General features: G+C 40.9%; 1 protein-coding gene across 7 annotated transcripts in view; it reads left to right on the forward strand.

Annotated features, from left to right (window-relative positions):
* CACNA1I (calcium voltage-gated channel subunit alpha1 I) overlaps window positions 1–23,188 on the forward strand; it is a 1,298,213-nt gene that overhangs the window by 1,120,324 nt on the left and 154,701 nt on the right. For all 7 annotated transcript variants that reach the window (XM_033929511.1, XM_033929508.1, XM_033929510.1 and 4 more), the window contains 2 exons: window positions 1,282–1,371; window positions 7,591–7,783. In XM_033929511.1, coding sequence (XP_033785402.1) covers window positions 1,282–1,371; window positions 7,591–7,783 — 283 coding nt within the window. The remainder of the gene's footprint in view (window positions 1–1,281; window positions 1,372–7,590; window positions 7,784–23,188) is intronic.

Consider the following 23,188-nt stretch of genomic DNA (forward strand, 5'->3'; position numbering starts at 1 on the left):
AAAGCAAAAGAACTTAAACTTAATGCAAGCGGTAAAGCATTCCAGAATTCGGTTAATTTAAAAGCAAAAGAATGACTAAGGGCTCCTTTTACTAAGCTAGCTAGTGGTTTTAGCGCGCGCTTAGTGTGCGCTGCATTGCCACGCACGCTAGACGCTAATGCCACCATTGAGCTGGCGTTAGTTTTACACATAGCGTGGGGGAAGCGCATGCTAATCTGCAGCGCATGCTAAAACGTTAACGCACCTTAGTAAAAGGAGCCCTAAAGGTTAAAGGTTCTGTTTTTTACCACTGAGTGAGGGAAATGTAAGTTTTCATTTTTGAGAACTTCTGGCAAGATGAGATCTATGAACATTCCAGTCTAAAGAAATCAAAGTAGCAAAAATGCCAAATAGGATCATAAATGCAATGCAAATGCACTTAAATTGAATTCTGAGATACACTGGAAGCCAATGTAACTCCTTGAGCAGAGGGGTTACGTGATCAAATATACTCTTACCGAAAATACGTTTAGCTGCAGTGCTCTGTATTAATTGAAGTCTCCGCAGACTGACCTTTGAAAGACCCAAATACACTGAATTGCAGTAATCCAACCTTGACAAAATGATTGATTGAACCAATACAAAGAGGTGTTGTTGGTGAAAGAGTGCTCTCACTCTTCTCAGAGCATGGAGGCTGAAAAACACTTTTTAATAAGCAAGTTTAGTTGGTCCTTAAATATAAGTGAAGAATCGATAACAATACCCAGTATTAACAAGGAAAACTCAATTTTCAAAGATTCTCCTGAGTCTAAGATCACAGCAGAAGGGAGAGAATCTAACTTTGGGCCAATCCATAAAAGCTTTGTCTTGGCAGCATTTAATTTCATTTGTTCTATCTGCATTATACTAACAATACTAATCTGACTTCTTCCAGATCCTTGCAACCATAAGTCTCTTTTTGGCTATCTAAGCATCATTTTTACATGACTCTTGTACAATTCTGTCCATGCTCTCCATAGGGTTATGAAATCTACTTTTGTAGTATTCCCTGTCCCAGCCAAGCAGGGAATTAAACTGGGAGGTTCCTGACCACTGGGCCAGCCTGAGATTCCAAACAGGTTTTGAAACTGGAAAATACTTACATCCCATAGTGCTTTGAGTAGAGTTTTGTGAAGAAGATATACAAGTATCCTCTCACCAAGTATACCCACATGACATATGTAATAGTAAAGTACTGATCACTGGTGGTGGCCACTTTAGTTATAAATTTGGTGAATAACAACATTTATCTTTGCATTTCAGGCACTTATGTCACTCTTTGTCTTGGCGTCAAAGGATGGTTGGGTCAATATCATGTACAATGGACTAGATGCTGTGGCTGTTGATCAGCAGGTATAAATCATGACATCTGACTATCATAGAAGAACTTTTCATTCTTCAAAATAAGTGACCTAAGTCATTCGGAGAGTCAAATTGACAGAATTGTAAACTCAAAGCTTCTATTTCTCTTCCTTTTATCCACTGAGCAGAGGGCAGCACAAGGAATAGTCCATGCCTCTCATACGGACAACCTTAATACATGAGAGAGGGTTTCAGTGTGAGACTTTGGTAGTGATAACAATGCAAGCACCTACCTTATGGGAAGTGGCATGAAATGCCAGATTGTTTTATATACTGTAGTCCACCAGAAACCTTTTCTCTGTTATTGTATGTACTTCTGATACCCCATATGAAAAAAAATAGTATAGCAGAACTTAAAAGAGATATGGAGAAGGGTAACCAAAACGATTGATGTTATGAAATGGCTCCCTTGTGAAGGAATGGTTGCACAGGTTAGGACTCTTTAGCCTGGAGAAAAAAAACACCCGAGAGGGATATGCTGGACATTTATAAAAGTGTATATATTGTGGAAGAATAGTATTATTTTCTTTCAATGCTTAATTAAACTGTGGAGTTTGTTACCAAATAATGTAGTTAAAGCTAGTAATACGAGGTCTGACAATTAAGTTTGCGAACTTGCTTTGCCATGCAGCTCCTGATTGGTGAGGCCCAACTTTAGTACAGGAAGAGGTGGTCGGAGCATACTGGCTGCTCTGGCTGCCCTCTCCTGCCTGGTCATTCGCGGTCAGAAAATACCACAAATGACCGGGACTGCAAATCGCAGACCGCGAATTCACAGGGGAGCACTGCATTCAGAAACAGACTTCAGTGCCCTGCCAGGAACATATGGTGTCGCCAGCTCTGCAAGAGATGGAAAAGATCTATCAGAAAAGACTGTGCATTAACAAGAAAATTTTTAAAATCACATCTATAACATACAGGAAGCCAATGAAAATGTGTGTAGAGAAGGAAACGTGATTAGGCTTATGCTCCCTCTCCAAGAAATGGATAACAGTATTCTGCAAAGTGCCAAAGAAGTGGAAGTAGTGGGACCATTAGGAAACAGTGATCACAACATGATCCAGTTCAAAGTGGAAATAGGAGTGCCAAAGGGGAAGAGAACCATTGCAACAACTGTAGAAACCATCAAAACTCACTTCTGAAGACTCCCTCCCCCCCCCCACACACACACAAACACTCACACACTTTTTCCCATAGGTAGGGTTGCCAGATTTCCTCTTTGAAAAAGAAGATGCCTGGCCCCACCCTGTCCCACCTCCGGCTCTGCCCTGTTCCTCCCTCAGCCTTGCCCCCACACAAACCTCCCCAAGCTTGAAGGCCACCTGTGGAAGCCTTTGCACATGCGCAGAACTCAACTCAATGACGTCACACACATGTGCGTGTGCATATGATGTCATCAAGGTGATGGACCCACATGCGCAAAGGCTTACAGATATGGCCTCTGAACTCAGGAGTTCCAAAACATGGACAAACTGCTGGGTTTTGGAAATCTCTTCGGGTGCTCCCAGAAAGTGTTGCTGGATCAGGAGAGGCTCTCTGCCTTAAGCCACCAGTCAGTCCCATGCTGAGATCTTCGGGCTACCGGTCAGACCTTAGTCGGACTGATACTCTACCTCTCAGGACTGTAACGCATGACATGGCAAGGTGATAGGTGAAGTGCAGTCAGCACCCAGAGCACACTGAAGGGCAACTGTTGATGCCTAACAGCCTGTGCTCAAGCTCTTGACCAAGTTAAGGAAACAAGCAAGTGCTAAGGGCCCAGAACCCTGAGCTCCACAAATCTTCTGCAGGCTTGCTCTATAGATCCCCGAGGGATACACCTGCTAGCTGCAAACTTAAATACTGTCCTCTCCAAGCAGGCAAAGTACTCCCTTTGAACTAGGATCTCAAACACAACAGAAAAAAAATCCATGAACAAGCTGAAAACATCACAAACAATAAAAAATAGAGCAGATCAGAAAGACTCCTTCATGCTCGCTTGCAGAAGGAAGAACTGAAGAGGGCAGCAGAGACCGTGTAGAAGGTGGAAGAGTTGAAAAGCTATGATTAATATATTCTGCAATATGCTCTGGAGCACAGACGGATAACCCTATGGTTCAGCATACCTTCTCTATTGCACTCAAATGTCGCTTTAGTGTCCTGGCTTATGTTTTATAACAAATTTTTGTAAAGTAATAATGGCAGTAGGGGTTCATTGATAGAAGTTTTATTGTTAATCAAAGGAAGACACAGAGTCTCTGTATTATTATATAAGTTTACTTGATTGTTTATGAAAATACATATATATATATATATATATATATATTTATTTATTTATTTATTAAATATATATATTTATTAAATTTTCCTGTACTGAAAAATTAGAGAAATAGAGGAAAAATAACAGAGGCAGGTGGCACCATATAGACCAGTGGTCTCAAACTCACGGCCCAGGGACAACATGTGGCCTGCAAGGTACTATTTTGAGGCCCTCAGTATGTTTATCTTAATCACAAAAGTAAAATAAAATAGTTTCTTGATCATATGTCAATCTAGCTGTAAATTACAATATTATTAGTAAGATTTAGCCAAAAGGAAAGATTTATAAACTATAAAGAGGTTTACCTCATGCAAAATTGACATTTCTTTAATCAATATTAACTATTTTTTTCTGCGGCCCTCCAAGTACCTACAAATCCAAAATGTGGCCCTGCAAAGGGTTTGAGTTTGAGACCACTGATATAGACTAACCAATATATTGAGTCCACTTCATCAGATACATGAAGGGAGTTTGGGTTGTTGGTAAATATAATTAAAGATGCATGGGAGGTGTGGAAGGTTAGTGATAACAGCCACATTGTTCCATTTCATTCTATTCGTCTTATATTCCACCAAAGCCTTATCAGTTCAAGGCAGATTACAGTATAAGAAGTTAGATCCATTTATTTAACAACAATCAAATGTATAAAAATGATCATGTGTTACTAGACAAGCCCTCTTTACAAAACAGAAAAGATTTTAATCTCTTCCAGAATTCTAAATAATTACTGCTAAATCTTAAAGACGTAGGTAATGAGTAACAAAATGCCACCATCTGATATAAAGAAGAGGTGGAATATTCTCTTACTGTTTTCAATTTATAAACCATCATTCAGGGGCTGATGCATAAAACGTGTGCAAATGTTAGTGCGGGGTTAGTGTGATGTCTGTACACAATTTGTGGTTGCATGCACAGTATATTAAATCTGTGGTAGAGAGCCTATTAGCTATTCCACCTTGAGCATAACACAAAATCTGCAGACAGACTTCTCCAAGTTCACTCTTCAAGGGGTCTAATTTTCAGGATATCCCTAATGAATATGCATGAGAGAGATTTGCATGCCCTATATCTCCACTGTATGCAAATCTCTCTTATGCATATTTATTAGGATTATCCCAAAAATCTGGCCTTTTTGCGGCCCTTGAGGACTGGACTTAGACAAGCCTGCTGTCATTGAAGAAATAGCCCATTCTTTTCTGTAGTGTAGTGTCTGTGAGGATTTGATGCCTGCTCTTCTTTTCCTCTGAGCATAGGGACCTGCCAATCTTTTTGTGGCCTCCGTGAAGAACACTGGTTAAAGACAGAACAGAGCAGGTGACAGTTCTGCCCTAAGGGATAGCTGAAACTGAGCATAGGTTGGAGCAGAAAAAGTATTGTAATCCTCAACATATCTGCTGGAATGGTATTCTGCACATAAATATCAGCATTGCAAAAATTATATGCACAGAATAACCCTCAGTACATACAAAGATTTGTTTTGATAACTTTATTTCTGTGTATCACAAACTGTGTGCTTTACCCAGTAGTGTGCCCTGAAAAGATTCTAGGTGTGCCACCAGGGATTTAAGAATAGATGATGTGTATGGGAGTCTGTCACTGCTGGCACCGGCATCTCTCCTCCTCTCTCCCCCGCCCCCCCTCGGCATACCTATGTAAATCTTCACCAGCACTAAAGCTCAGGGCCATGTCTGGAGGACCTCCGAGCACATGCGAATGTCAATGTGATGATGCCATACGTATGCACGCACGTGTGTGATGTCATCACATCAACGTCATCATGTCATCTGCGCATGCTCAGAGGCCTTCCAGATGCGGCTCAGAGCTCAGGGATTAAGAACTGAGTGGGGCCACGTGTCTTCTTTTTTTGTATAGTGCGAAAAACATTTGCTCTGTTAGTGTGCCAGAGCTCAAAAAACAAGTTTGCGAGAAACTGGTTTATCTGCTCAGACATTCGCAAAGCACTAGCTACCCTTACCTCAAATTCTATATATAACTACATATGTTGCATGCAGTGGCATAGTAAAGGAAGGGCGGGGGACGGTCCGACCCGGGTGTTGTCTTGGTGGGGGCACCAACACCTGTCCTCCTCTCCTTCCCCGCCCCCCACACTACCACGCACACACACCCCTTATCTTGCACCTCTTTAACATTTGCGGCACGGGCAGCAAACCCCAACCTGCTACTCACACCAGCGTCAGCTCTTCCTCTGACTTCACTTCCTAGGTATGAGCCCAGGCAGGGCAGGATTATTTTGTCGAGGGCCCCTAGGCACAAAAGTACATTGGACCCCCCTGCCCCGCCCCGCCCCACCATGCATCCAGGCGGAAATAGGAAGCTGCATCAGAGGGAAGCTTTGGGCAAGCAGCACCGCTTGCACAATTACAGTTCCTGTTGCCTTTCATACCCGCGTTGCTTGCTTGTCTTACTTTCCGTCAATGGGGGGAGGGGGCTGCGTTGCCGATTGGGGTGGGGCCTGCATTGCTGATCGATGCTGGAGGGTCCATCGACGTTTGGAAAAAAACAATGTTGATGCCCTCCTTCATCAGGCCCCCTGACCATTTCGGGCCCTAGGCACGTGCCTACTTGGCCTATTGGTTAATCCTGCCCTGAACCCAGGAAGTGACATCAGAGGAAAAGCCAATGCTGCCATGAGCAGTAGGTTGGGGTTGCTGCTCATGCCACAAAGAGGTATGGTGGAAGGGAAGGGGTGACACGTGCAGTAGAAGGAGCATATGGGGTGGGAGAGGGGGAGAAAGGGGCAGGGTACACCCCCCTGGGCACCTCTCACCCTCGCTATGCCACTGGTTTCATGTGCAAATAGTGTGCACAGTCAATTTGTGCACAAAACTTAATAGTTTAACAAGACCAATCATCGCTGATAATTGGCAATTGACACCTCATAATTGGGGCTAATTAGCACTAATTAGAAGTTACACGCACAACTTGGTAGACATATTCTATAGAGTGCTGCACATCAGGTCTAGTGCATAAATCTTAAAAGGGGGTGTGGCCAGGGGAAGGACCAATGGGCATTCCTAAAAGTTAAGTGCACTGGTTTATAATATGCCCAATCCGCGCACAATTTAGGTATAGGTATTTAGACCTAGTTTTTTCTAAATGGATGTGCCTAAATGTTTGTGATGCATACGGCCAATAATCCTAAGTATCGATCTAGTCGGCAAAGATTATTATGGTGCTCTATATAGAATCAGACTCTTAGGGGCTGATTCTATAAGCGGCGCCTGCCACATTGCAATCAAAGACAGGCACCGCTTACAGAATCACAACTAGGAAGGACCCTAGGTGCCAGAAACTTACATTGGCCCAAAATACAAAATTTATTTATTTTAGGATTTATATACCACTTATAGCCTAAGTGGTTTACATTCAGGTACTTAAACATTTTTCCCTATCTGTCCCAGTGGGCTCACACGCTACCTGGGACAATGGGGGATTAGGTGACTTGCCCAGGGTTACAAGGAGCAGCATGGGATTTGAACCCACAACCTCAGGGTGCTGAGACTGTAGCTCTAACCACTGTGCCAAACATACCTACCTTCCAACTTTATTTTCCAAAACTTGTAAAGAGACCTCAAGACTCATAGACAATGGATGTGCAGGCCCCATCCAAAGTGTGGTATGCTTACTCAAACTTCTCTCACTAGAATTTTCTGTAAATCAGCATCTAAAATCATGGAATGTACCATTAGAGTACACTTTAAAGGGGGATGCTAGTATCATCTCACTGTCTACTCTAGCCAGCTACAATATATCTTTCTTATGTTTCCTAGTAGGGAACCAATAGGACCTCCAATATGTAAACCAAAACCTGTAATTAATGACACAGAATAAGAATCCTAAAACCCACCTAGCCAATTGATCACGACTTGTTTTGATGTTTTTGTTTCTAGCCAGTGACCAACAATAACCCCTGGATGTTACTCTACTTCATTTCCTTCCTGCTCATTGTCAGCTTCTTTGTGCTGAACATGTTCGTTGGTGTAGTGGTGGAGAACTTCCACAAATGCCGGCAGCATCAAGAGGCTGAGGAGGCACGGCGGCGTGAAGAGAAACGACTCAGGCGCCTGGAGAAAAAGCGCAGGAGTAAGAAAAAGCCTAAGTGTTTGGTCGGTTCGTAGGCTGATGTTTTCCTAATCAATCCTTCTTCTCTCCTTTTTTATTTCATTATATTGTTTTGTTCCAAAGGTGCAATGTCATGACAAAATCCATCTCGCTGCACAGAAGAATCTTTATAGGTTAAGGCTAATCAAAGCTCATAAAGCTGTAACAATGGGTTCTAGAATTAGAACTTGAGTTCTGATGAATGTGTTAATCATAGGGTTAATTGTCAAAGCAGCTGATGTTAAATGGGAAACAAAATTCAAAACTTTCAAGATAGGTAAATGCATGTTCACCCGGGTCAAACTCCCCTTTAAAAAATGAGCCCTGCCCCCTTTAGTTTAGGGGAAACCATATATATTTTATGTTGTTCCAAAGTGTGTATTCTTTTACATACATGAAAAATGAGCAATGTTAAGTCAGGGGAGAGAAAGCACATGCAGCAATTTTATTTAGCTTCAAAGTTCTTGTAAAACAAAATATGAACATTCTCTGCTTGATAAGTTTTTTTCAAAGAGACATTCAGGAAGTGATCCTTGCTAAGAATGAGCTCGCCAGCTCTATGGGTAGGGCTACCAGACATCCGGATTTCCACGGACATGTCCTCCTTTTGAGAACATGTCCGGGGGTCCGGATGGCTTTTCAAAACCGGCACTTTGTCCGGGTTTTGAAAAGCCTTCTCTCAATCACGTTGGGCAGGAGGCAATCCGCGCATGCGCGGATGCCAAGTGATGACGTCACGTAAGTGTCAGTGTGACATAATCGCGTAGCTTCTGTGCATGTGCAGATTGCCTCCTGCCCGATCAAAGCAGGCAGTGGGGGGCTGAGCTAGGGTGGGATGCACCGGGGAGTGTTGTATGCCCTGATTGGCCCAGGCGCTTAAGGCCTCTCCCATAGGGGAGTGGCCTAAGGGATCTGGCCAATCGGAATCTTAGGCCACTTCCAGTGCATCCAAGAATGTGCTGCATATGGTCTTGTGTGTTGATAGTTAATAGGCCCATTGAGACTAGGGAGTTGTTATTGTCCCTCAGCATGTTAAACAGCAAACTGGTGCATTAGTTTACTTAGTGTAAGTCACCTTGGGCTGCATAATAATAGATTCAAAGCATGCAGATTATTAAGCTGTCCTTTTACCCTTATATGGCACTTTGACACCTAGTGATGGTACCATTACTTTGAATTTGTCTCCAGCAGCGGCAGAAGTGACTGTGGATTGCTCCTGCTCAAATCTCTAAGACCACCAGGATTTGATAAAGTGGAACTGGGAGAGCCTACTGGGGATTGGGGGGTCTTTAGGTGAGCATCTCTTCCAGGACAGGTCTTTTCTTGGCTGGGGGGTTGGTAAAGGGTGAAAATTATCATTTTGAAAAGTTCTGGCCCCTTTAAGAAGACTCAGGAGCACTGGACCATGAATTAGTGGCCCCCATGCTCCCAGGGAGCTGAACAATGCAATTTTGTGAGACTGATCACAAGTTACATTATGCATTTACTACAGTAGTCACAAGCCTGTGATCCTATGTTCCTCAGGTTAGTGACTCCTAAGATGCAATAAAATGTCATATTTTACTGCTGATTAATAACTTCATAAGAATAGCCTTACTGGGTCAGACCAATGGTCCATCTAGCCCAATATCCCATTTTCATGGAGGCCAATCCAAGTCACAAGTACCTAGCTAAAAAACACAAATAGTATCAGCATTCCATACCACCAATCCAGGGCAAGCAGTGGCTTTCCCATATCTGTCTCAACAGCAGACTATGGACTTTTCCTCAAGGAACTTATTCATACCTTTTTTTTTTAAACCAGCTATATTAACTGTTCTCACCATATCCTCTGGCAATGCATTCCAGAGCTTAACTTTTCACTGAGTGAAAAAAATATTTCCTCCTATTGGTTTTAAAAGTAATACTCTGTAACTTCATTGAGTGTCCCCTAGTCTTTGTAAATCTCGATACAGTAAAAAATCAATCCACTTGTACCTATTCTACACCACTCAGGATTTGGTATGCTTCAATCATATCTCCCCTCAGCTGTCTTTTTTCTAAGCTGAAGAGCCCTAACCTCTTTAGTCTTTCCTCATATGAGAGGAGTTCTAACCCCTTTACCATCTTGGTTGCTCTTCTTTTAACCTTTTCTAGTGCCGCAGTATCTTTTTTGAGATAAGGAGACCAGAACTGAATGCAGTACTCAAGGTGAGGTCGTACCATTGAGCGATACAGATGCATTATAATAGTCTTAGTCTCTTTTCTAATAATTCCTAGCATCTTGTTTGCTTTCTTGGCCTCCGCTGCACATTGGGCAGAAGATTTCAGAGTATTGTCTACAATGACACCCAGATCTTTTTCTTGAGTGATGACCCTCAAGGTGGACCTTAGCATCCGGTAACTATGATTTGGATTATTCTTCCCAATGTGCATCACTTTGCATTTGTCCATATTAAATTTCATCTGCCAATTTCTTAAGGTATACCTGCAGTTTTTCACAGACCGTGTGAATTTTAACAACTTTGAACAGTTTACTCCTTGATCAGCCAATGGTCCCATGGATTCCCTCACAGGTTTTCTGCTTTTGATGTTACTATGAGTTTTTGCCTCTTAGGCAAGTTCTTCATATTTTTGTTTAGCATAATCAATGCTTTACATCTAACTTGTCAGTGCTTATGTCTCTTCTTATTGGGATCCTTTTTCCAAATTTAATCACCCTACTTGTAGTTCCACTATTTACCCTCCTCCATTGAGAAAAATGGTCATTTAACCCTATCCTTTGTTTTCTCTCCATTAACCAATTCTTAATCCATGATTGAACATTGCCTCCTATCCCATGACTCTTTAATTTTCTCAGGAGCCTCTTATGATGAACTTGTCAAAAGCTTTCTGGAAATCTAGATACACTACACCAACTGGCTCACCTTTATCCACATGTTTATTTATACCTTCAAAGAAGTCAAGCAAATTGGAGAGGCAAGACATCCTCTGGCTGAACCTATGTTGACTCGTGTCTGTAAATCATGTTTGTCTACATATTTTACAATTTTATTTTTTATAATTGTTTCCACTATTTTGCCCAGCATCGAGGTCAGGCTTACCAGTCTGTAATTCCCTGGATCTTCCCTGGAGCCCTTTTTAAAAATCGGCATAACATTGGCCACCCTCCAATCTTCACTACAAATGATTTTAGCGACAGGTTACAAATCATTAACAACCGATCAGCAATTTCATGTTTGAGTTCTTTCAGTACCAATATGTTATCGGATTGGGCTCAGGTATCCTATAGTTCAAATTCCTAAAATTTTGCTTCATGGTACAATTGTGAATATGTCTTCAAGACAGGGTGAAGGGGGGAGGGGGGAGCAAGCTGGCCATGGGACAGCCTCATCATGCAGAGCTCCGCTGAATGCTGACTTTTTTCTTCTGTGTTTATATTTGCTTTAGAGTGATTTTGATATAGAAAGGGAAAAATAAAATCTTCCCTCTCCACATTGACTCCAGCCTCTTCAGTGACCTAGCATTCAATTTTGGACCTTGCCAGCAAACAGGGGAAATCAGGCATTTCTGCTGGAGAGAGCCGAATAGGGAGCAGCTCCCCCTTAGACAGCGAGTTTTTGCTGAACTCCATTGTTGCCCAACCTACCTGCAGCAATCTAGGAGGCAGGGGAAGTTACTCCCAGTCTGGCAATGTCTATACTGGGTTGGTGATGGAAAGGGACCTTCTCCAAACAGTTCCTGCACTGGAGGAAGGAACTTCTGCTGTGATTATACCTGGAAGAATGGACGCAGGAAGAACAGCCAAGAACCCCACTGAGGGAGTTAATACTTAGGGTGTGAATAGCGTCAAAGAGGATTTAATTTCTACCTTGCTTACTGTTCCTCCTCTGGTTAAACCTGCAGACTACCCTGGATGATGTGTGACTTGCGGTAGCATGTATGCTCTTGCACCGATTACTCTAAAATTTTTTCCGAGTCTCAGGCTGTAGAGTTGGAGTCAGTTAAAAGCAAAAAAGGGACTGAAAAATTAGAACAGAAAGTTAAAGTAATAATAATAATAATTATTATTATTATGTATACCGCCATACCCAAAGAGTTCTAGGCGGTTCACATCAATTAAATTAGGATCCGATCTGAACACGGATTTACAACATTTTGTCGGAATTACAAGCAACGAGGAAGGAAGTGTTGGGGTTTTAGCAGAAATTTATCAGAGTTGGATTGGAAGGAACGAGAGAAGGAGAAGGGAACCAAGGGAGAGGAGGGGGAGAGAAAGGAGGGGGTGGGGCGGGAGTTGGTTTATTGCAGGGGAATGAGGGTTAAAGGTCCTGTTTGCGGAAAAGGTATGTTTTGAGAAGTTTTCTGAAGTCGAGGTAGGTCGGGGCCTCGAGCATCATGTGGGCTAGCCAAGGGTTCAGCTTAGCCGCCTGGAAGGCGAAGGTTTTGTCGAAGAATCTTTTGAGCTGGCATACTTTTATGGAGGGGAAGGCGAACAGCTGAATTCTGCGGGGAGGGAGAGATATTTTGGTGATAGACCAAATACTGTTTTGTAGCAGATGCAGGCGAACTTGAAAAGGACTCTGGATTCGAAAGGTAGCCAATGAAGTTGGTGGTAGAAAGGAGTGATGTGTTCCCATTTGTTCAGGCTGAAAATGAGGCGGACGGCTGTGTTTTGAATCAGTTTTGGTCTTCTGGTGGTTTTCTTTGTGGAGCTCAGGTAAATGATATTACAGTAATCCAGTATACTAAGAATAGAGGATTGTACTAGTAGGCGGAATGCGGTGTCATCAAAGTATTTTTTTATGGTGCGAAGTTTCCAGAGCACCGAGAGACCTTTCTTAACAGTGAGGTCGGTGTGATTTTCTAGGGATAGATGTTTGTCCAGCGTGACTCCCAATATTTTTAATGTTTGTTCGAGTGGGAAAACCAATCCTTTCACTTGGATTGTGGTGTCTTTGATTTTGTCTTTGGGGGTGGCCAGGAAGAATTTTGTTTTGTCCGGGTTTAGTTTTAGTCTTTTCAAGCATCTTTGGTCCTGGATAAGTCAGTGATACATAGACAACTGGAAAACAATGAAAATTCAGCCCAAGCTTTGAATCTTAGGATTCTGAATTTTTCATAAGTTTACTCTGTATCCGCTAAAAATTTATTCTACGTATTTAAAGGATGTATTAAAGTTTCCAGAAAATGCATTACCTCCTTTGAACTCAATTTATTATATTATACCTAAAAAGCAGATGAATAAATCAGGACAAATTGATCAAACTACCTTAGATGTAACTGGGTTTTTTAAAAATCTTCTGGAGATTTTGTTAATAAAAGATCTACTTTGATAGTATCCTTTGTTTTCTTGCAGGACAAAACCTCAGTCATTCATTGCTATTTACATTTTCAGGAAGCTGATTTTCTTGGATCTAAGGGCTCCTTTTACTAAGATGTGCTAGTGGTTTTACAATGCCACACGCGCTAAACGTTAGTATTTTTCATTTAGCACGTGGTTTGCATGCACTAATCTTTTGCGTGTGCTATAAACGCTAGCGCACCTTAGTAAAAGGAGCCCTAAATTATATATGTTTCCAGATGTGTGTAAAAAAAAACTGGAAATGAGGCAGGAAGTAGTCGCCTTGGCTAGGAAGTTTTTTCTTCATTTTCCTTGCTAATGTATGATACAGCTAAAAGACGCATCTTTTGTTTGCTATGAACCTGCTCTGTTGCGTATGTTTTTGCAGAACAGGAACTTTAAGTTGTATGGACATTAGTTTGGAATTATTTAGTGTAGCTCCTGTTAGGCTGTTTCCTATTTCCTGGTTGTTGTTGTAGTGAGTTTCACTCTTTAAAAAAAAATAAATTCTGCTTTCTTGGATATCTTTTTTTTTTTTTTTTTTACCTCTCTCCTTTTGTGGTCTAAAATTTCTTTTTCTTCAGTTTTGTGTAAGAGTATTAAATTTTCTTTTATGTATTTTCTTTAAAATGGAAAATTATCCTGTTCAAGAATTTAATTGTCTTGATTTTATTTTGTACAAAATTCTGCTGCTCGGATGTTGATGGGAACATCACGGTTTGATCATAAATCGCCTATTTTAAAGAAGCTTCACTGGCTCCCCATACAATTTCGTATCCAGTATAAGATCTTGAAATTAGTTCATCAAGGGATATATAATAAAATACCAAGTTATTTCAGTGATATTTTGCAAATATATAGGCCAGGACGTGTATTGAGATCTGAAAACTCCATGTTGTTAAAAGATACATTATGTGGATACATTAAAATCCTCTTTTTCAGTGGCTGATCCTGCTATGGATTCTATCCCCCTCTTCTACAAAGCCGCGCAGCAATAGCCCCGAAGCCCTTTAAATCTCTATGGGCTTTGGGGCCGTTACCGCGCGGCAGCCGCTAGCGTAGCTTGGTAGAAGAGGGGGTATGTTTTGTGAAAATATGTTGAGTTTTAGAAAGTTGTTAGAAACTCACTTTCTTGTTTAGACTATTAGTATTCTTTGGAAAATTAGTATTCTTTAGAAAATTAGTATTCTTTGTATTTGGGATTATTTTATTTGTTTTTTTTTTTATGAATGTGTTTATTTATTTTTATTATTTTTGCATGTTTTAATATTGTAAACAGCCTAGGTTTCAGGCGGTTAATAAATATTATAAATAAATAAAATGCCTTCACCCATGGAATTTGAAAATGGCAGAAGCTGGAACTTCTGTAAAGCTAAAATGAAATATAAAATGTATCCAGAAATCAAATAAAATTCTAAAACTATAGGGTAGATATTCAGAATGAATTAAATCAGTGGTTCCCAATCCTGGTCCTGGAGGACCACCAGCCAGTTGGGTTTTTGGGATAGTCCTAATGAATATGCATGAGAGAGATTTGCATATAATGGAGGTGACGGGCATACAAATCTGCCCTATGCATATTCATTAGGGCTATCCTGAAAACCCAACTGGCTGGTGGTCCTCCAGGACGGGATTGGAAACCACTGATTTAGATGGACAGAAGAGATTCCCACCCAACTACCGTAAATTGCCTTGATTGGCTATGCCCGACATATTCCTGACACTTAACTGGTCAGTGCTGTTAAATATCAGCTCTGACTACTGATTCACTATCTGGTTAGTGCTAGTGTGATCTGGGGGTAATCAGGGCAGAGCGAGGATTTACCTGGTTAGCAGAATTTTCAGCTATCCTAACTTAAAACATAAGGGTTGCCTTACTGGGAAAGACCGAAGGTTCATCAAACCCAGTATTCTGCTTCCAACAGTGACCAACCCAGCTCACAAGCACCTGGCAAGATCCCAATGAATTAAACAGATTTTATTCTGCTTATCCTAGGAATAAGCAGTGGATATCCCCAAGTCCATCTTAATAATGGCTTATGGATTTTTGTTCGCTTAGTAATATGGACAATTGGATTATCTTCCTTCCACTGTACTTCTGGACTCTGGAGCCTCCCTACAAATTGAGTTCTCCTCCAAGATATGAATACTTTTTGATTCTTCCCTTACCTTTAAGGATCAAATAAACTCTTTGGTTAAAAAATGTTTTTTCAGTTTACGAATGCTGAGGAAGGTGAGATATCTTTTCCATCAACGTTATTTTTCTGTCTTGGCCCATCAATTATACCATGTTGGTTAGATTATTGTAATGCCATTTATCTCAGCATCACAAAGAACTGCCTTCAAAGACTACAATTGATTCAGAATACCGCTGCAAAGCTGATTTACAGAAAGAGTAAATTTGATCATGTGACTCCTTTGCTTTTGAGTCTCCATTGGCTTCCGGTTTATCTCAGAATCCAGCTTAAAAGTTTATATATTAATTTTAAAATTTTATATGGTATTTTTGTTCCGCTTGTTCCTCTTCTATGGAATGTTTATAGATTTTCATATGCAAGAGGCTCTCATCGATTTAAACTTTCTCTCCCTTCTAGGAAAGGAATTCAAGGAGTTAAGAATTTTAGTATTTCTCTGGCGTTTAAATTTCCCCAATTATGGAATGAACTTCCTCTAATTTTGAGGTGTCCCAACTCCTTCCAATATTTTCATAAATCTTTTATTCGCTAAACATTTTGAAAACATTCTCTTGTATTTTAGCTTATCTTTTAACTCAGGTTTAGGGAACTCTGGTCCTCGAGAGCCATATTCCAGTCGAGTTTTCAGGATTTCCCCAATGAATATGCAGGAGATCTATTTGCATGCACTGCTTTCATTGTATGCTAATAGATCATATGCATATTCATTGGTGAAATCCTGAAAACCCACCTGGAATACGGCTCTCGAGGACCGGAGTCCCCTACCCCTGTTTTAACTTATTGTTAACCGCGTCGAGCTTCCTTTGGTTGAAGACTTGGTGTATAAGGTTAAGTTTTTAGTTTAGTTTAGTTTAGTTTAATATCAGCTGGCACTCAGACAATTGCTAGTTGCCACAGTGAGCCAGATATTCAATTCCCGTGCCTAGATTAGGCCTGGCATTGAATATCTGTGTCTAATTTAACCTGCAAGTTTCAAGTTTTTATTTATATTTGATGAATCGCTTATTCCAGTTACTAAGCAATTTACAACTTCATAAAACAGGTTTATATAAGTAATCAAAATAACTTAAAGCTAACACTATTAAGACATACACGAAACGAGAAGGATAGAAGGGTAACGTTACATCATCACTGCTTAAGAAAAGAGACAAAATAAGGAATGAAACAATAGGATGAGGTAATAAAACTGAGCCCTAATGTCTGCGTCTAATAGGAAAAAAGCTAAAGATAACTTTTAGTAGTTTTTTTGAATTGACTGAGGTCTTTTTCTTCCCTGATATATTGGGGAAGAGCGTTCCATAACTGGGGGGCCATTACTGAGAACATATCATGTCTTCTAGTGCCAATCATTTTTTAAAGAAGGAACAGTTAGGAGACATTGGGCTGTCGATCGAAGAGACCGGGATGTACCACAGAATGTAAAGCGGGGGTGGGAATTTTACTTACATAATCTCTGATGTTGTAGTGCAGCGATTTGGAATTGGAGTGACACAGTTCCTTTTCATTTTTCTTTTCTTTTTTTTTTTTTTTTAATGCAGTGATCCTCTATATTTGTTGATTTCTTAACTGGTCGCTGTCAGGATTTCATATCTAAATACAAATGTTGCTGTTCCAATGTTATTTATTGTTACCAGTTTAATTAGCCTAATATTTTTTTCTTGGCCTCTTTTAACGGTTTCTTTCTCCTAACTTTTTAATGACAGTTTTGAAGATTTAAGGTCACATCATGTGCCACATGTTTATGAGTGAATTGCATAAGCTACAACTCTCTGTGACAGCTGGTTGGAAATTGGCTCAGTTGAATGGATAACTCTGCTGTCTATTCTTCATGGAAAATTGTGGAAAATCCATGAAGAGCTCGAACAGTGTATCGTAAACTGTGTGCTGCGGCGCACCAGTGTGCCGCCCAAGATTCAAGGTGTGCCACGAGACCCCCAGGGAGGAGGAGAGGCGCCGGCTAACTCCCTACAGGAAATGCAAGAGGCGCATCCTCTAGGCAGTCAGATGGCGCCAGCGCCTCTCCTTCTCTCATCACCTCTTCCCTTCCAGCACCCCCCCTCCCCCCGCCACTGGTGGCTTAGGGCTCCGTCTGGAGGGCCTTCGCACATGTGCGGACGTCAACATGATGACATAACACATGCACGTGACACCATCGCGTCAACGTCCGCGCACTTCTGGATGTCCTCGAGCCACGGTCACCACGTTTAGTGTGCTGCGGCTTCGCAAAGCTTGCGAGAGACACTGAACTAGAAAAAGCAAACTCTTTAAATTACTTGAGGCGGTGAGCATCCAAAAAATACAACTATGAAGCTGTAAAGCTAGACAAGGTTGCTTTCGGTTGAGGTATAAGCACCACAATAGTCAATAAACTTCTGCCATTTAGAGTCACACTTTAACCAGTGTGACTGATTTTGATGCTAGAACACTTCTCCCTCCTTATTCGCGGTTTCTGCACTCGCGGTTTCACATAATCGCGATTTTTCGTCGGGTGACTTTGCCCCCAAAAATTACATCATGATTAATGTTCCTTTCCTTTTGCTGTAATGTAAAAAAAGTTAAACTTTTAACAATATTGTACTGTAGTCCCTTCCATAAACTGCGAATATGAATTTTATATGTTATTCGCGGTTTTATTAACAAAACTGCTATTTTTTACAAAAAACCACGATTAACAAATACAATTCATATTCGCGGCTATAGCTGGAACATATCCCCCCGCAAATACTGAGGGAGAAGTGTAATAGTATGCTCTCTAGACACACACCGCCCTATTCCTAGGTACATCCAAGTTTTTGTGACAGGAATATGAAGAGTATTTAAGAGGCCTCTGTCCCAATACTGGTTTATAAGCTGTGGTGTAAGGTGAGAGTTCTGAATATGAAGGACATATGATTCTTTTTCTCTCCTTATTCAGTCTAGACATCATGTTTAAGCAGTATCTCTGCATTAGCCACCCATGGCAGGACTGGGTTCATACATTTGTATTTTGAGTCTCTAGGCCTCTCTTTTTCAGATAGGGCTAGCAAAGCCCTACGTTGTAAATTTGGTGCTCTCCAGGTCCCTTGTTTAAAGCTAGTTCATATTCTTTAGCCCCTAAACAATAATTGCTATAGATGGAGCCCCAAGTACAAACTGTCCACTAGGGTAGCCTGTATAGGGTGGCTATGCTCAAACCCCCAAATTCAGTAAGCATGGGAAGACCAGATGTTTTGGGCAGTGACTTTGCTAAGTTTTGGTGGATGAATGGATTTTTTTTTAGAGAGAATTTAGCCATAAGACATGGAAGAGAATCTGGATGCTGGATTTCGTATAGAAGGTACATGAGTTATTGAGGAAGGTAACAAGGTCAGAAATACCCTTCCACTGGAAGTGATGGGGTCTAATGCTTTATCAGTATCAGGGCATGCTCAGGAATGTGATAGAAAACAGTTTGAGGGAGGAGGAGGGGAAGGTTGAGTTAGTTTGGACTCCATATGGGAATTTAACAAATGGGAAGATTAGGCTTTTACCTCGATAATCTTCTTTCTAGTAGAAGGGCATAGTAGTCTGGACAGTAGAGTTTATATCCCATACTCACAAGTAATTGGAGAAGACATCCAAAGCTTTCTTCACTCACCTCCTTGTTCCTGATAGTAGGTAATAATCCACCTACCTGAGTGCACTAACATTTGTATGGCTCTTATATGCTTCCTCACAATCAAGGAGCAGCATACATTCTCGCTCAGCCATACCACATCTATCCACTAATCAGTTTCTTATTACTTGGCTTGCCAAAAAACAAGCATCTGGAGACATCTAAGCAAGTCTAAAGATGAAGCAGGCATACTTGAAATCTGTCAAGTTGGGTTGTCCAAACTACAATGCCCTTCAACTAGAAAGAAAATTATTGAGGTAATAACCTAAACTAAAAACATTCTTATTCCTTGATGCTTTCGAATCATAACTGCCCTTGTAAGGGCTAAATTACATGTTTTTTCAGTCCAGCCCTTCCCATTGTTCTCTCCTTATTTGTATCTTTTTTCTGTATATTGTAGTTCTTACCTTTTTTCCTCATGTTTTTTGCTTTGTCCGTGGTGTAAGTCTTCTTTTTTGTTCTAAGTACTAATTTCCCCCTTTGATGACATTTAAAGTTATGTTTCAACCCCTGTTTTAATCTTCATATGTTGTATATACTTTTATTATAATTGTACACCGCTTAGAAATTTTATTAAACGGTATAAGAAATTTTACATAAACTTGAAACTTGATCAGTGGCTCTTTGCCACAGCCAAAGTACGCCGAAATAATGGCCATATGGGTCCACCTGGACATAGTATCCTTAGAGGCTGCCCTTCCTAGATGGTTCAAATTTGTCAAAACCAAAAATGATCTGATAAATCAGAGAAGAACTCTCCAAACATCCAGCAATGCTAGAAATTTATCATATTTGTTTTTGTTGGAATTCTGGAACACTGGGAGTAGGACTTCCTGATTAACATGAAATGTTGAAACTACTTTTGGTAGAAAGGATGGAACTGTGCGGAGAGAGACTCCAGCCTCCACAAATCTATCGAAAGGCTGTCTACACAAGAGCACCTGAAGCTCTGATACTCTCCTGGCCGAAGTGATGGCCACCAGAAAAAACATCTTGATGGTAAGATCCATCAGTGATGCCTGTGGCAAGCACATACTACAAACGATGCTAAAGCCATCACTTTGAGACCGAGAGCCAAGGCCTCAAAAGTCTCTTTTGAGGACAAGATCCACTCTCCAATCAAAATCACTCCTCCTTCATTAAGGAGCGAAGTACATTTTGTAACTTGAGCAACCAGGGAATCCACATTGAGTATAGAGAAGAGCTACTGAAAGTCTGGTACTATGGGGTGCAGTTTAGTCATGGCCCAGGCCTCCGGAGAGTCCCATTGCTATGTGAGCACCAGAAAAAATGCAGACTGTGACTTGGAACTGGTCAACAGGGAATGCATCAAGGTAGATGGTTATAGAGGTTCTAATTCTAGTTCCCATAGGGACGCAGTAATGACCTCCAGCAAAATCTGTGGGCTTAAAAAGCCTACACACAGGTCCTCTCCTTGGTCTAGGGCAGGGGTAGGGAACTCCAGTCCTCGACTGCCATATTCCAGTCAGGTTTTAAGGATTTCCCCAATGAATATGCATTGAAAGCAGTGCATGCAAATAGATCTCATGCATATTCATTGGGGAAATCCTGAAAACCCGACTGGAATACGGCTCTCGAGGACCGGAGTTCCCTACCCCTGGTCTAGGGCTGCCACTGACTCTTGGTTGGCGGCACCCTCCAGGGACCCAAAATCTTCCCAACCAGAGAACTCAGTGTGTGACATCAAAGGCACGGAAACAGACTCTAAATCTTTCCAGTCCTTTTCTGACTGAATGTCTGGGGCTGAAGAAGACACTCTCTGCAGGGGAACCAGCCCTTGAGGCTTGCCATCCCCCTGTGCCTGATGCCATGCCTGCTTGTTTATGCTTCAGATAAGCTTTAAATAGTAAATTCACAAAATTAGAATCAAAGCACTGCACCAGATCTTCAGAAGATCTCTGAAGGTCCATACTCTGGTCTCTCATTGGTTCTGTGTATCAGTGTTTCGCTAACAATGCTGCATTGGCTTTTGCGGACTCTAGGAGGGCTTGAACTCCAACAGCTAAACCTCCTGTTACTCTAAACTCTTAGACGGATTTAAGGGGGGGATAGGCCTTTTGCTTCCATTCCCATCTCAGATGCCCTGCAGTACATGGCACACAGATGCTCCTCAGCCATCCATCCAGAGCAAATTTGACATGATAGGGGAATTCATCCTGACTAATTATAAGTAAATTTGAGGTGTTTTGAGGTAGTTATGGGGAAATTCTAAAACCAGTGCCAAAGTGGGTATGGCCAATGCAAGAAGTGGCATTAGGCGGGCTAAAGCAGTTACCTAGTTGTGATTCATGTCAAGATAGCTGCCTGAAATATAGTCCCAGAAAACCATGGCATACATTTCAGCCACCTAACTTTGCTGCAGGATCCTAAAACTAGACCACAGCTGCTATAAGCTAATCATGGCAGGGGAATTTATCCCCAATCAGCTGAGCTGGCAGGAATCCCCGAAGCTGATTGGGAAGAAATTCCCCTGCTACAATATGCTCAGTCAACTGCAGTGGACAGGAGACCACCCCTAATCAGCAGAAGGATTGCCTACTCCCTCCTGCCTGATACTCCCCAACATCCCCTAAAGATCCGAAGTTGGCAGGAGGGATGCCCACTCCCTCCTGCCTGACGCTCAGCGGAGCCCCTAAAACTAAGGAAACCCCCAAATTCTGACACCCCTCCCATGATTTTCCCCATAGGAATGAATAGAATCTACTCACAGTCAGGAGAGGTGTCTGCCTGCAGCATCTCAGAGGCTTCAGGCTACTTTTTAGTCAGATTCACAGAACCTACCATACCATACCATACCATATTGTTTCTTATACCCCGCAAATATCAACTGGGAATCACTGCAGCTTACATAAGATTAATTAGCTGAGCAACATAGACATTATGAATCATAGCAAGACTATAATGAAAACAGACATGATTTTTAGCACCTTCTTAAATTGAAGATAGGAGGAGGTCTGACGTAAGCAGGTCGGGAGACAGTTCCAAATTTTGTGGCATTGAAATTCAACGCTTATTTTGGTTCTAACATCAAATAGGCCTCTCCCTTCCTTCCTCTTGATTTTTTCTCCTTCTGTGTCTGCTTTACTTTTAAATATTGTAATTCTCCCTACTTACCTTTCGTTTTATTGTATGTCAATATTATGTCTTGTTTAATTAGTCTTTGTTTGTGTTCTCTTATTTTAATTATTATAAAATGCATAGAATTCCTGATAGGCATTTAAACAATTTTTTTTTAAATTTTATTATTTTAGAAGACTACAACAGTGTATTACATTTGTTACAGAAAGAGTAATACAGACCTATTTTCATAAAATAAACCAATTCATACAAGAAATTATAAAAAATATTGTTTTACCCACCCACCCTACTTATCAAATATTAATAATATTCAATAACTTATTATTACATAAAATAATATAAAATATAAACAATTATTAGAAAAGTACATCAATTCATGTGTATGAAATAATAATAAAAGTTAAATATCCTTATTCAAATAAAATAATAATTTGATATACAAGTATATTTTATAAATATCTCCCACCCTCCCGGATGTGTAGTGAAAAAATCACAAAATGAGGAAATTTCTTACTGAGAATCAACAATTTTAATAAAACTTGGAAAGGTGGATTTGAAGAGTGATTTCCTTCAAACTTGGCGTGGAGAGGGAAAAGGTAATTTATGGCGCTGAGTCATTCTTGAGTTATAGAAGGTGTGTGAAACTTAGAAGACTAAAGTTAGTGCAGTCGAGCTTTCTCCATATATAGCCCTGTGAACCATACATTTTAAATTTTAAATTGAATTCTATACTTGACTGGCAGCCAGTGCAGTTCTATCAGCAGTGGACTGGCCCTCTCAAATCAAGCCTTATGGAAAATCAGACTAGCCACTGTGTTCTGGAGTAGTTGCAATCTCTGAAGTCCTATCAATGTGATGTTGCAATAATCTAAATATGGAAGTAGAACTGCTTGAGTCACTGTCCGAAAACTAATTGGACTCAGGATTGATCTTATCGTCCTCAACTGCCTCAATCTGAAGAAAAATCTTTTGAACAGTGAAGTAATCTGCTTGCCCGTGGTGAGATTGGAATCTAGAATTACTCCTAATACTTTTGCTGTTTTATTAATCATGAGCTTCTCACCTGAGGATTGGGTTAACTCTTGAATGAGGTATTGAGTTGTGCCGGAAATCCTGGACCCTAGTAGCTTCTCATG

This window comes from Geotrypetes seraphini, chromosome 2, assembly GCF_902459505.1.
Source record: "Geotrypetes seraphini chromosome 2, aGeoSer1.1, whole genome shotgun sequence".
NCBI lineage: Eukaryota > Metazoa > Chordata > Amphibia > Gymnophiona > Dermophiidae > Geotrypetes > Geotrypetes seraphini.